The 14,359-nt window shown below is 37.9% G+C and overlaps 3 protein-coding genes across 40 annotated transcripts in view; 1 reads left to right on the top strand and 2 right to left on the bottom strand.

The window, feature by feature from the left end:
* Positions 1-5,622, bottom strand: part of LOC134813369 (zinc finger protein 236-like) — a 145,376-nt gene extending 139,754 nt beyond the window's left edge. For all 37 annotated transcript variants that reach the window (XM_063821074.1, XM_063821101.1, XM_063821098.1 and 34 more), the window contains exon 1: positions 5,605-5,622. The gene's annotated coding sequence lies outside the window, so the exon portion shown is untranslated. The remainder of the gene's footprint in view (positions 1-5,604) is intronic.
* The window catches only part of LOC134813368 (uncharacterized), a 359,978-nt gene that overhangs the window by 113,856 nt on the left and 231,763 nt on the right, over positions 1-14,359 (bottom strand). The window lies entirely within an intron of this gene.
* LOC134812675 (uncharacterized) overlaps positions 6,057-14,359 on the top strand; it is a 15,341-nt gene continuing 7,038 nt past the window's right edge. For both annotated transcript variants that reach the window (XM_063820177.1, XM_063820176.1), the window contains exons 1-6: positions 6,057-6,132; positions 6,235-6,290; positions 6,958-7,031; positions 9,454-9,585; positions 9,925-10,396; positions 12,818-12,896. In XM_063820177.1, coding sequence (XP_063676247.1) covers positions 6,121-6,132; positions 6,235-6,290; positions 6,958-7,031; positions 9,454-9,585; positions 9,925-10,396; positions 12,818-12,896 — 825 coding nt within the window. In that variant the 5' untranslated portion in view covers positions 6,057-6,120. The remainder of the gene's footprint in view (positions 6,133-6,234; positions 6,291-6,957; positions 7,032-9,453; positions 9,586-9,924; positions 10,397-12,817; positions 12,897-14,359) is intronic.

Raw genomic sequence — 14,359 nt, 5'->3', positions numbered from 1 at the left:
CTAAGTTCGTTGACTTAGTAAAGCTTATCAAACTGTCAATTTTTCGACAGTCGTTCCACATTTTTGTTGATTGATAAATGAAAGAGGATGATGGGTTCGGGGTGATGAACTGGTCTGAACGTCTTTGTGATGGTGATCTGTGGAGTAAAGATAGGAGTGAGATTGGAGATTCTAATCTGACAATTTTGAACAGTTCTAATAGACATGTGTATTTGTACAGGTTGTGGACAGTAAGAAGGCCGTTCTTGTTAAACAACGGCTTTGTATGCTCTTTTTCAAAGAATTCCCTTCCTAGGATTTGTTCATCTATACAACGTGTTCTGGCACATGTTCTAAATTTATCTAGATATGCTTCAAGGTCACCAAATAGTATTCTGATACATTTTTTCTGAGTGATGAAGATAGGTTGAAGCATATTGTTACTCGACCCACCCCATACCGATATTCCAAATCTTAGGTGTGACTCAAATAACGTGTGGTACAATTCTTTATGGTGTTTTTTCGGGATAACGTGTCGTATTCTACTGAGTCTTCCGATCTCACACCTAAGTTTCGAGTTGAGGGCTCTTATTTGGACATCCCATTTTAGCTTTTCGTCAATAATAACACCTAAAAACTTGGTCTCTCTAACTTGCTTTATTACCGTATTATTCAGAGTTAGTATATATTCTGATTCGTTAACTGCCTCATTATCAGTAGCTGTACGTGACGGATTGAAGTGAATGTAGCAGCATTTCTTTATATTTATATGTAATAGATTGCATTTCATGTACTGGTGTAACAAACGGAGAATTTCGTTTGCTCTTTCATACAGTTTTTTTCTACATTCATCTACTACGAATATGTTTGTGTCATCTGCAAATAGTATGAACTTGCCCAGATCAGTTGTTCTAAATAAGTCGTTAACATATATTATAAATAGCAAGGGTCCGAGACAAGAGCCTTGGGGAACTCCAAAGAGAACAGGCAGCTTGTCAGACTCTTCGCCCAGTACAGAGACATATTGATATCTATTAGAGAGATAACTAGCGATGAGTCTATTGGCGTTTCCACGTATTCCATAGTTGTCTAGTTTATTAAGTAGTTTTTCATGTGAGATCGTGTCAAACGCTTTAGATAGATCAATAAATATTCCAAGTACATGCAGTTTTTTGCTAAGACAGGATTCTATGTAATTCACTGAGGAGTTGAGGGCATGGCTTGTGGAGTGATTTTTTCTAAATCCGTACTGGTTCTCGTAAATCATTTCCTGGGACTGAAAGAAGCTATACAGTCTGTTGTAAATAATTTTTTCAAATATCTTACCAAAAACAGCTAAGGTTGATACTGGCCAATAGTTTTCTAGCAATTCCTCATTATCCTTCTTATAGATCGGACTGATTCTCCCAGTCTTTAAATCATCTGGGAATACTCCATTCCTCATGCATTCACTGTATAATAAAGAAAGTATAGGACAGATCACTTTAGACGATTCTTTAACTATATGTATTGGGATGTCGGATGACTTCCCATTCTTCAGTTCAGATATAATCATTCTAACCTCGTCAGCTGTACAGTCATTCATGAAAATACTGGACGTGTTTGCTCTAGGCAGGTAGTCATAAAAACTAGGAAGATTGTTAATAGTTAGTTCTCCAATTTCATTATATGCCCCGTTTAAATTAGACGCTAGAGAGACAAAATACTTATTAAATTCATTGGCTATTACTCTACGATTGGTTATCTTCTCATTGTTTATAGTAAACAGTGGTTTTATTTGCCGTTTCTGTTTGCCCCGTATTTGATTAATCAGTTCCCATGTCTTCTTACTATTACCGTTTGTGTCTGCAAATTTTCCCATAAAATACTTAGTTTGAACATCTTTGCGATCTTTTTTAACCATCCTTCTATAATCCTTGTAAGTTTTGTATCTAGAACGTTTTTCACAACATTTCAAGCATTGACATGTTCCACCTTTATAATCAGTTTCACCAAGTTTACATTTTTTCTTTCTAACTTTAGCCCAATTGTCATAGAGTTGGTGCTGATGCTTGATTTTGGCTATAAGCCCAGGTGTGATCCATGGGTTATTTTGTGTAGTTCTTTTGGAAGACTTAGGGGTTGCCAACTTACACGTTTTATCGATACTACTTTTGAAAACATCATGAAATACCGTGAAGTTGTCAATTACTTTATTCTCTAATTCATGTTCCAAGTCCTTTACAAAAGAGGTAACATTAGACTTACAGTAGTCGTAATATTGTTTATATTTTAGGTTACTCTTAGTGGATCCCATACTCTTTTCAAATATTTGAAAGACTGGTGAGTGGTGGGATATACGATCAGTAAGTGTGCCTGAGGCTATTATACTCTCTACATCGTTAGTTATAATATTGTCAATACACGATGCTTTACAACCTGGCTTCTCATGAGTTGGCAGAGATATTAGGGGAAAAAATCCTCTACTGAACAGGACTTCCTCATAACGTTTTACAATCGCATTATCCTTATTATGTAGATCAATGTTGAAATCACCTGCCAGGTAACTGCATTTCGGCAAATTATTGAGAATTGCTGAGAGTTCTAATAATGCAACATTTACATCACCACTTGGAGGGCGATAAACTACACCAACAGTGACCGGAGTATTCTTGCTGCTTATCGTAACAAATAGAGTTTCTAGGTTTTCAGATATATGGGACAAATTGCCATTTACTGTAGCACTGAGGGTATCACATACATAAAGAGCGACTCCAGTGCCTTTTCTTTTATCTTGCAAAGTGTTTTGATAGAAACTATTGTATCCAGTCAGTTGGTAAAGGTCACTTAATTCGGGGCCTTCATTTGTTTCTGCTAAAGCAATGATCGAAAATTTCATATATCTCTGTAGTTCTATTGCCAGAGTATCAAAGTTAGATTTATTACCATCGATATTTTGAAATAATAATGATGAGTACTCGTTCATTTGGTTGCAAAATGTTTTATTAAATTCTTTAACACTATATGGGTTACAGTTATTGAGTAATCGGTTGATGTTTACAAGTGTTTCATCAATGTCAGTACTATTATTTTCAGAGTCAGTATCTTCATATATAAACGGATTGTAACGAGTACTTGCTAAGTGTACACAGTTAGGGCAGTAAAAATCTTCATATATTTTGTTTGTACTGGATTTAGTATAGCATTTATGGTGCATAGCACAGTCACACCTACAACATTCAGCAATGAATTGGCCAATGGAAATGAATTTTGTACAGACAGGGCATACCTCTTTGGTCAATTTATTCATGGGTACGGTACGTAACCTTCCCCTTGTTGAGTCGCAGCAGCAGCAGGAGAGGAACCACCCATCGTCTGGGAGTATAAGCGATTGTCAACTTTATCCGATCTCTTCTTCCTTCTATCAGTCCCTCCATTCATCCTTAAAAGTATTGTATCACGTATAAGAACCCCCAGTTTTGCTGTACCACTCCAATTAAGGTGTAAATAGTCCGGTCTCTGGTTTCGTCCAATGTTCCTAGAGAATTGCTGGCTTAGGAGCCCAGCCTCATCACAGAACATGTCAAAACCAGGTACCAAAGTCACACCAAAGTTGGAATGGAGCAGCTCCTTAAAAATTAATTCATTATAATGTACAACTTTACGATTTAGCTCAACGAGTTTGGTTGGCAGCAGCGGACACACAAATATATTCGCTTTGGGGTTAAGCGCTTGGATCATTTCTACTTTCTGAACAAATGGTTTAAAAACATTGTTCTTTATATCAGCGGTATTTTTGATCTCAGGTTTCCTGATATCATTTATACCACACATCAAGAGAATATTCCTGTATCCACATGAAACTGTAGGATTTATATCCCCCACTAGCGGAGCAAAATACTGTTTTCCGGGGAGCCACTGCCCAAATGATTTTTTGGGGTCCAGCCCGAATTTGAGACCACCAGTATGCGAGTCTCCGATGATGCATGTAGAGTTCCTGTTCCTAAAGCTAACTGAACGAAAAGTTAGGCTGTATCTCACCCCACCAGTTATTGCCCCATCCTCGATACAGTGGCTGTAGAACTCTTGGCTACGTCGAGTCATGCGATACATGGATCTTGGCACACATGTATGGTCAAGAGCCATATGATCCGTCTTCTTATCAAAGAATTTGATGTTGCACTGGCCTCCAATAGACACAGTGAAAATTTCGGATTCAGGGTGGATGGTAGTTTCATCATCCGAGTGTTTCGGTAGGGAGCCATCCTCTTTGAAGCGGTTGATCAGCAGGTTTTCACCTCGGTTTTTCACCACTACAGAATGCACCATTGATTTTGTCCATTAGATTGGAGAAGCTAGTTGAAGATAGTTGGCCATTGGATGACTTGGAGCCATTATACTTGTATGGTTCTCCCAAAGAATACACAGCACGAGCTCCCTCCACAACAAAATCCTCGTCAAGTGATTGGCAGGCAAGGAGGAGAGTTTCCTGCTCTTCTGTGGTAATAAACTCTTCTATAGCGCCTACAACTGGTTCTTCTTTTGATTGGAGATGCTCATGAGCTATTAGGTCTGGGCCAGGGGCAAGTGAAGAACTGGTAAGTTGGACGTTTAAATGGTCAGAAGAAGCCAAAGAATTTCGCTCAAGAGTGTTCAAAGACTGTCTAATGGCTGTTAGCTCCTGATTCGTCTCCAGAGACTGCTTGGAATTTAGCTCATGGAGATTCTTCTCTATTTTTTCCATGAGATCATTGGTCTTGGATGAAGATTGAGAACTTACTTGAGGAATAGAAAAGTCCTGCAGTTGCTTGTTCAACACTTTAATCTGTTCTGTTAGGCCACTATCAGTCTCAGAAACCTTTCCGAGGGTAGAGTCAACTGAAGTTTTCAGCTGCTTTAGATCTCCTTCCATCACTTCAACCCATGCTGGAGCAGTGCCCTTGTCACTAACCAGTAGGTGCTTGATATGGAGGTCAAGGTTCTGGATGGCAGCAATGCTGTCGTTTAGACTGTCAAAGTCAACCTTGGCAAGCTTTTCACCAAAAGCTGTGATGGTATTAAGCTTCTCTGTGGAAATAGCTGTCTCACACTGACTGTTAGATTTTTGAAGTGTCAGAGTGTTCCTACACACATAACACACATCTGCAGCAGTTTCGAATGTGGGAATTGGTGAAACCAAACAAAAAGGGCAGTGCCAATTGGTCATGCTGTTGACATTTTTCTGGTTGAGTCCATTCATAGTTAGACAGTCTATGTGCCAATATTGCTTGCACTTTACACAGTCAATCTTCCATGACGATATTGACTTACTACAAGGACATTTCGTCTTGTCTCTGTGTGAACTGTCAAACTTTGGGGTGTTACATCACTGTCTACAACAATAGTTTCACAAGATACATCCTTTCCCTTCGCCTCTGGTCCTGGAGTGTTGTTCTTGATTCGGGACTTTGCCTTTTTGTCCGCAGGGGAAGGAATCCGAGACATATTGGTAATAGATGAGGCTCTCTTGTTACTCTTGTTGTTGTCACCCATACTCAGCGAAAGTTAAAACAAACAGCCAGCAAAAGTCAAAACAATCAGCTGTTAAAGCAACGTGTAAACTTACGACACCCTTTTGAGGGAATTACGACATACTTTCCCTGAACTCAAATTATTTGTTATATAGCAGCGCTGAAAGTATTAAAACCCTGGCCCTTCTATACAAAAGGCGGAAACTCTAATCACTAGGCCACTCTAATCATTAGGCCACCTTACATAGCCGAGGCTTCTTTGTTGTTTGTTCTTACTCTCCTGCTTGGTTAAGATGGTTCTTTAGAACTTGATGATGGCAGAAAAACCTTAACCTGGTAACCTTGTTGCCTGCGCTCGAGCAATTCTAACTGCACATTCAAATTTTTTGACCAGCTAACAAACACAACATAGCGGCTATGCCACATTTCGATTGTAACAATAACAGTTGAGTAATTGATACCCTTCAGTTTAAGAAGCATAATTGATTGCTCTTTTAATGAAACTTACTTTCTTCTTCTTTATAAAATTCAGGACATAAAACGATTAATGGGATCGGGAGTCTATCTATTATTTTAATCCCTCTATCTTTTATTAGTTGAACTATCAATGGAATCTTGGAAAATGACTCATTAACAGAAGGAAACAGAAAATATGATGACTATGGTAATCATTTATATAAGTTTTTTAATCTATTTTGTAATCCATATTTGAGTTTTGAAGGAAGAACTTTCAATAATGAGAGTCGTATTATAATCAATTTTTCAGATCACAGCTGTTAGTCAAATGGAGGACATTTTTATCGTCCCCCCTCCACCTGGCAGGTAAAATTAATATCACAGGTATCTGAATTGATTTCAGGGTATATAGGTATTTAGGCTTTGTAAGGGATTTATCAAAGCTGTAAATGTTGTAACATTGCAGTATACATTAATTTTTCCATTGAATACTTGGCTCTAGATCAATTCAAGGCAATGGTGGTTGTGATAATTTGAAATAAAAAAGTACCTAATTCGATATCAATTGAGCTGAACAACTTTTCTCTGTGCAATCAAAGTCACCGTTTTGTGACTTTGTATTATCACACGTCTGTGCGTCATCGAGATACATTGGGCTGGTCCAACTTTTCATTAACACTTTGTAATATTAAATTAGAGAAACTACCTAGGCTTCAGAAGTTATCGTCACAGACACAGATTTTGATAAAAACCAACCGCTCTAGAGCTATATTCTTAGCTGACCTGTCACTTAAAAACTATGGGTTATTAAACTGTCACCTTCAGAGACATGGTCACATCTTATGGTAGCTATGGTAACTAGTAGTGTTACTATGGTCACATCTATTACCCGTGTCATAAACGCAGCAAAAGTTGGCGGCTTTATTGGCGGCTATGAAACATGGAAGAAGCAGTTAAGCAGTGGATCTTACCTCCTTTTTAGCTTTTTTATATTCTACCTAAATACTACGTTATTCACTGTATCTTGTTTCAGTATGACAGTTTTGCTGACTGAAGACTACCTCGCTTCTTTTATTACTCCTCCACCCCCTGCTGAATTCCTCTCAGGTTAAACCAATTATGATTAGTTTACATGTTTCTTTTTTCACACGTGTGATTTTATCATCTCACACAAAGTTTATCTTTACTGAAACTCTCAAATAAAATGTCCGTCCTCCTTTGATAAAAGTTATCCTTTTCCCTTACTTTCTTTAAGTAACGTAACATCTTAAGATCTTTTTCTGTGGAAAAGCCGTGATAAAATTTTGAATAAACTAAACATTGTGTAAATTCAGTTAAATGTTAGATGTTAATAGTCTGTTAGTATGTTTTCTGAGCAGGGAGGGAGAGAATGTTCACCCTATTAAGTGTACAATACATCGGGAAGCAAGGTTAATTGGTTCTACATACTATAAGTGTAGGTGCTTGTTTAAAATAGTAGTGTGTCGCCCAGTTAGAGTAATGTGCCCTGTGTGGATTCAGAATACTGAGGTATGTGAGAGTTTGTTCGATTTAACAAGCAAAATAAACACATATTTGTGTGCGAGTGTGTTTACTAGAAGTTTCACATCGTGTGTAGTACACGTTGAGAATCCTTGGTAAGGATGTGTGAAAGGGAGCAGGGAACTACAGGTAGGAAGTATGAAACTAGGTGTTCTTGATAAAATAGCAAATCAGTGTATTTTCCAATCGCTTTTACCCGAAATGCTCTGGATTATGAAAAAATAAAAATAATATTCTAGAATGATTTTTTCTATGGCAGCTCAACACCATAACAAAGCACGTACGTTCCAATCTAACCTCTGCCTAGTGTCACAAGTGTTTCACATTAGTCTCCCGAGTAATCCCTCTTCTTTTCCCATAAAGTCATGATATTAAATTACTCCGTGTTTTCAATTACCGACCCCCACCAAGGTGCCCAGAGTTGGTTGCACCCCCCCCAACCCCCCCCCCCCCCAACCCCCCTGCGGTTGAGTGATCTACAGAACACCCTGAAGGTGTATGTTGCACTATGCCCCTGTTAGTTGATAACTACCTAGTTACACATGTTAGTTGATTACTACCTAGTTAATAATATGCCCCTCTCACTTCCTAACCCTAGACTTGTTGAGGTAATATCTTTCCTATATTCTCATTGGCTGAGTCACTGTAATACTATAACCTGATTGGCCCCCCTTCACATACTATACTGTCTCCTGATTGGAGGATATCTGCCCAGTTAGCCTTGTTATTGGCTCGCTACCTATCACATGGCTGCAAAGTGCAACATGATGCGTTTCCCTGTTGAAATAAGCTTTACTCCCGCTTAAACAAATATGATAATATTGCATAACAATAATAATTAATTGTATTTATGCTAAATTAACGAATTTATGCACGCTCCCTCCACTTGATGTTATTGTAAATACCAATAAATCACAATTTGGCAGGCAATAAACAGATAGTGAGAGTTTCCTCAGACACATATCGATTAAATATTAATTACAACTTCTCGCTGTATTAACCTGTTACAGCAATGAATTTATAAAGTGGTGGTTGCTACGTGTTGCAACCAATATCGCTGTATGGGACTTTATTACCCTCACCATCCTGTAGTATGTAACATCACGATCAGGTACAATATCTTATCTCAACAGTACCAACCCCATGAGACTAAAATTGCAAACAATGTCTCATTTTCGCACCATAAACTAACATTTCCGTCTGCATCAATAAAATATGAAGCTTAAAACTCTCATTATATTACGTAATATTACCATTCCGGTAAGTGTAACGTGGCATTTGCTACCCAGGTACGGTATATAAGGTACGGTAAGGTGATACTCCGCATACTCCGCATACTAAGCATTCTATACATAGTACCACTAGGTGCGTGTATCGTTATACCATTATCATGTGCTCTCAATACTGTACACTGAGAGTAGGCTCTACACACTGTACACTGAGAGTAGGCTCTACACACTGTACACTGAGAGTAGGCTCTACCTCTGACTGCAGGAAATGCAAGCAGACAGCGGTACAGGCCGCATCTTGGCAGGGGTTAGTGTAGGAAACCAACTGGGCGTGGTGGCTGATTATCGGTCTTAATTAATTATCGGTCTTAATGTTATTTGATTGGAATGGAATTTAGGGGCAATTCGTACTCTTTCAAGTATAATGTTTGGGCAACGCCTAACTAAGTGGTAAAAATGGACAATTTAAATGTGTTATCCATTTCTTGGGAGAAAGGATCTTAGCCACACACTAAGTCATGATAAGTCTTGGATAGGTGAATATTGAATAAACTAGTAGTAGTAGCAATCAAGAGAACCGCTCGTGATAAGCTTAGGATTACTAACATTTTTAGCATTTCTAACATTTCTAACATTTCTAACATTTCTAACATTTCTAACATTTCTAACATTTCTAACATTTCTAACATTTCTAACATTTCTAACATTTCTAACATTTCTAACACTGCTAAAATTGCTAATATTACTATCCTGCACAGAAAAGAAGAGCTGCAACTCCACCTTCCAATCAGATGTGGACAGTGACTACCACTCGGTGGGAGGCGACTCACCAGTAACTCCGGACCTAATCAAGAAGTACAACAACCAGTACAACCGTACCAGCCCTCTCGGTAAGTCAGCTTTTTGGCGGAACCAGCACAACCGTACCAGCCCTCTCGGTAAATCAGCTTTTTGGCGGAATTTTAGTGGAATTTTACTGGGTTTACTCACGGCTTGTAGTACATTATGTGTAAATGCTACACTTGATATTGCATACTAAATTTTTACTCTTTATGTCCAATGTGCACAGTTACGTCTAGTAGTTGAAATATCCTACAGACTACTCAGTTAAAAGAACGGAAGTAAGGAGTTAAGAACCCAATTATGCTGGATACCATAATTTAACCAAAAATGGTAATTCCGAGCTAGAGGATAATAAACGGTATCTGACTCCATTCCCCCTTTGACAGGATCCTCTCCCACTACCCACGAAGAGAGTTATATACGGACCACCCTGCCATCTGAAGAAATAACAGCCCGCTCCCGAACAGGAAGTGCCCCCTCCATCCACCGCCCTGTGGAGACCACCTCCATCCACCGCCCTGTGGAGACCACCTCCAAATCAGATGAGTTGTCCGAGGGACTGATAGATAAGATATCAGCACGACATGATCTGAGACAGAACAAGATGTACTCCTCGCTGACCCGGCCCAGTACTGCACGTGCCAGGCAGATGAGGGATAGAAGAGGGAGTTATGATGACTTTTCTAAGATGGATGTGGGGCCGGGGTCTCCCCGGGATTCAGCTAGTGTGTTGGGGAATTTGGAGATGGAGAATAGCTTTGGGAGAGGAGGAGATAGAGGAGAGAGGAGGCAATACAGACAAGCTGTAAACCCGGAAGTGCACGGTGCTATCGACCATTTCATCAGATCCGAGCAGAGGTTAGTTCTTCAATAGCCAAAATCCTATATATCGTAACTGCAGTTTTGTATCTAGGGTAATCAAGTTAACTTTTATAAGCTGAATACATGCTGATCATCACAAATTTTGGTCTGTGAATTTAGATTCCTCTCTGCCAAATTTTAACCGAACCAGTCTTCACCAGGTTGATTCTTTAGATAAAAGAAAGTTCGTCAATTTATCTTATCTGCCTTGCCTCTGTAATAAAACATATTTTATTGAACAGAAAGCCTAAAAGCATTTGAGCTATTATCTAGTACTTAAGGTCGATTTAAGAGCTGATTTCCAGGGAATGGTCGTATTATGACACAATACAGGTGGAGACATTAGAGTGCTATTTATAGTACATTTCTGAACACCTGGCCTTTACACCTTGTATCATCTGAATATGTGCTGACCTTTAGAAAGTGCGGCATTTTTCATGAATAGTTTAAAGTAAGATTTGCTTCTACATTAAAGTAAGATTTGCTTCTACATTAAAGTAAGATTTACTTCTACATTAAAGTAAGAGTTGCTTCTACATTAAAGTAAGATTTGCTTCTACATTAAAGTAAGATTTGCTTCTACATTAAAGTAAGATTTGCTTCTACATTATTCGTCTTTACCCTGAGACAAAAGAGATCGCCGTATTTGTTTATTTACTTTTAACATGTAAGAACCTGTCCTAGCTGTGTAGTGTCTTAGTTAGCAGTGTGTATAACCAGATAACAGAATATATTTTAACAAGTATCTGGATTAGTTATTATACCTAAAGTTATATCAGGGAGCGGTATATGGGTGGGGGTGGGTAATGAGCGTTCAAGCTCCCGTTATATCCCAGTTGGAGACGACCCATTTATAATCTATTTATAGTACCTCAAGTGGAACACCTGGTACGGAACTTTATGTTTATGCCTTGTTGGGAAAATATTTCGTAGTCTTACGACTCCTACCAGTCTCGCCTGCTTGAATACTACTCCTTTATAATATCATGTGTTGAATAAAGGATTCAAAATGTTAATAATTGACACTGAATATCTCTGGATATTTCTCGTGATCATGTGTTTGTTATGTAGCGGAATGTTGAGAATGTATCGCATGGAATGGAGTGGGTCTGATAAAACCAGTACTGAAGTGTAACATGAGACTGATTAGCCAGCATAAAGCGTTACATGACCGAACATGTCTAGTGTACACTTATAAAGGTATCCAATATCGCAATCATGTGTAATGTGTATTAATATGTGTGTAACAGACTTGGTTAGATATTAACTACAATGTTATCTCTAGATTCATTATATACTTGCGACCTTGGTCAGATTGGAGAGCGATAATCTGCCACCAAAATTCAGATCTGCGTCCACTGATGTAAATTCTAGTATTTGTGGTGACAATAACCGCTACTGCTCCAATTGAAACTGACATTCCATCTAAATTCTAGAAGGTGCACAATTAATAAATATAACTGAGCCCCATTCCCACTCCAGTATGCACGCCTCTTTACAATATAGTATGTGAGTATAGCGTACATACTACATGCTATATGCACTGTGTAGTACTGTACTGTGCATATCATCTCTACAACTAGTACATATTCTGTTCAATCAATTATTCATGACCTCAAGATATAGGCGTGCGATGATGTACGTCTAGATAAAACGTATCACGTGTGAGATATGTCTGATCACGTGTCTGATTTGTATTTCCTCCTCTCTCTCAATACGAGAGATTTAACCGCAGTATTACCCCCGGAACTTGAGATGATAACAAGCAGAGAGGTGGAAACATGCCCGCTATTTGAGAGAGGTGGAAATATGCCCGCTATTTGGCGGGAGAAGTGAGGGTCACACTGTTCTCTGCTTGCTAAAAGAAGTGACGTCACCACATTTGCATGACGTCACCACATTTGTGACGTATTCCTACGAGTTGCCTCTCTCTCTAGAATCACATAGTTCACTATAAGTACTACATAGGTGCTGTTTAATAGTTAAGATATTGCATCACTTACATTAGCAGCTCCTCCACCATATTTCAGTATTTCTCCAGAACTATATTTAAACAGTTCGCCTAAAACTAATCACTGCTAAAGTACTAAGTAGTATAATACTGACACGGGTTACGGTTAAGAGTAAACTGTTCCGGATGTTAAATTTACGCACGCTTTAATTTTCATTAAACACGTGTGGCTAATGAAATAAACGTGTCGCTATTACAACAGTTTAGAAACGTGTAGACGACCTTGTTGTTAAAATGATGACTCGTGAGAAATTCTCAAGCTGAAACAACAACATCTCCTGATCTCCTGTCACATGAGAAATACGTTTAAGCATGAGGTAAAAGAAATCTCTATAATTATTGCTTGTCATTTTAAATAATCTAAATACTCATAACGTTTATCTAACACACGTGTTTATCCCCCCCAGGTACATATCAGATATAAACAGTTTGTTGAACCTGCACATAGAGCCGTTACAGTATCAGGGCTGTCTCAATATTGATGTGGTGAGTTTGTACCCTCACTAATTTCATTATAATGCGCCCACGTGCGCGCGCAAATCTGCGTGCAAATACCAACCGCATGGGAACGTACCTCACTAACATGTGACTATCCTGTATAAATATCTGAACGGTTGTAAATTTTACAAAATATTTTTTACCTACCTATCTTTGTTGGGTATATTGTAATTTCGAAGTGTTTAATAAATGTTAGAATTTATACTACATATAATAATAATATAATAACCTACTTAACTTAAATACCTTACATATTTGGTAAGATATAACAAATAGGTACCTCATATAATATAAGTTTACCTTACCCTATAGGATGTAGAATCCCCAAGTCTGTTAGTTTGTCAGTTATTAGTAAACTGTCAGTTCTAAAGTAAGATCTAAAGTAACTGTCAGTTTGTCAGTTATTAGTAAACTGTCAGTTCTAAAGTAAAATCTAAAGGAACTGTCAGTTTGTCAGTTATTAGTGAACTGTTAGTTCTGAAGTAAGATCTAAAGGAACTGTCAGTTTGTCAGTTATTAGTAAACTGTCAGTTCTAGAGTAAGATCTAAAGGAACTGTCAGTTTGTCAGTTATTAGTAAACTGTCAGTTTGTCAGTTATTAGTAAACTGTCAGTTCTAAAGTAAGATCTAAAGTAACTGTCAGTTTGTCAGTTATTAGTAAACTGTCAGTTCTAAAGTAAGATCTAAAGTAACTGTCAGTTTGTCAGTTATTAGTAAACTGTCAGTTCTAAAGTAAGATCTAAAGGAACTGTCAGTTTGTCAGTTATTAGTAAACTGTCAGTTCTAAAGTAAGATCTAAAGTAACTGTCAGTTTGTCAGTTATTAGTAAACTGTCAGTTCTAAAGTAAGATCTAAAGTAACTGTCAGTTTGTCAGTTATTAGTAAACTGTCAGTTCTAAAGTAAAATCTAAAGGAACCGTCAGTTTGTCAGTTATTAGTAAACTGTCAGTTCTAGAGTAAGATCTAAAGTAACTGTCGGTTTGTTCGTCTGTTTTACAATTTTGGGAAACGGAGCTGTCTGGCATATTATTACAGTTTTACAAAAGCAAAGTTCCTCAATATACTTAGTTAAGTTCCTTAATATACTTAGTTAAGTTCCTCAATATACTTAGTTAAGTGCGCGCATTCATTATGTAAGTTTGTCAGTCAGTTTGTGAGTTTGTTAATCAGTTTGTCTGTATGTTTGTGGGGCTGTCTAGCATATTACGAGTTAAAACGTACTACTTGGCAGAACATTCAACCGATAATTTTGTAGCCCGATAAGCAACTGGGATTGACTAATGACACTTTTTTTGCAAATAATAATATACTGTGTAAAACTGATATTGTTTACATAAAGACGTCATATCCACATTCGCCCTCAAAAGAGCAGGTAACAGTTAAAATTAGAACACTTCTGCATACGCTCATAATATGTCAATACTCAATACATATACTCACAATATGTCAAT

This window comes from Bolinopsis microptera, chromosome 3 (genome assembly GCF_026151205.1).
Source record: "Bolinopsis microptera isolate Bmic1 chromosome 3, MBARI_Bmic_1.0, whole genome shotgun sequence".
Taxonomy (NCBI): domain Eukaryota; kingdom Metazoa; phylum Ctenophora; class Tentaculata; order Lobata; family Bolinopsidae; genus Bolinopsis; species Bolinopsis microptera.
This window is presented reverse-complemented; position numbering and strand designations above follow the sequence as displayed.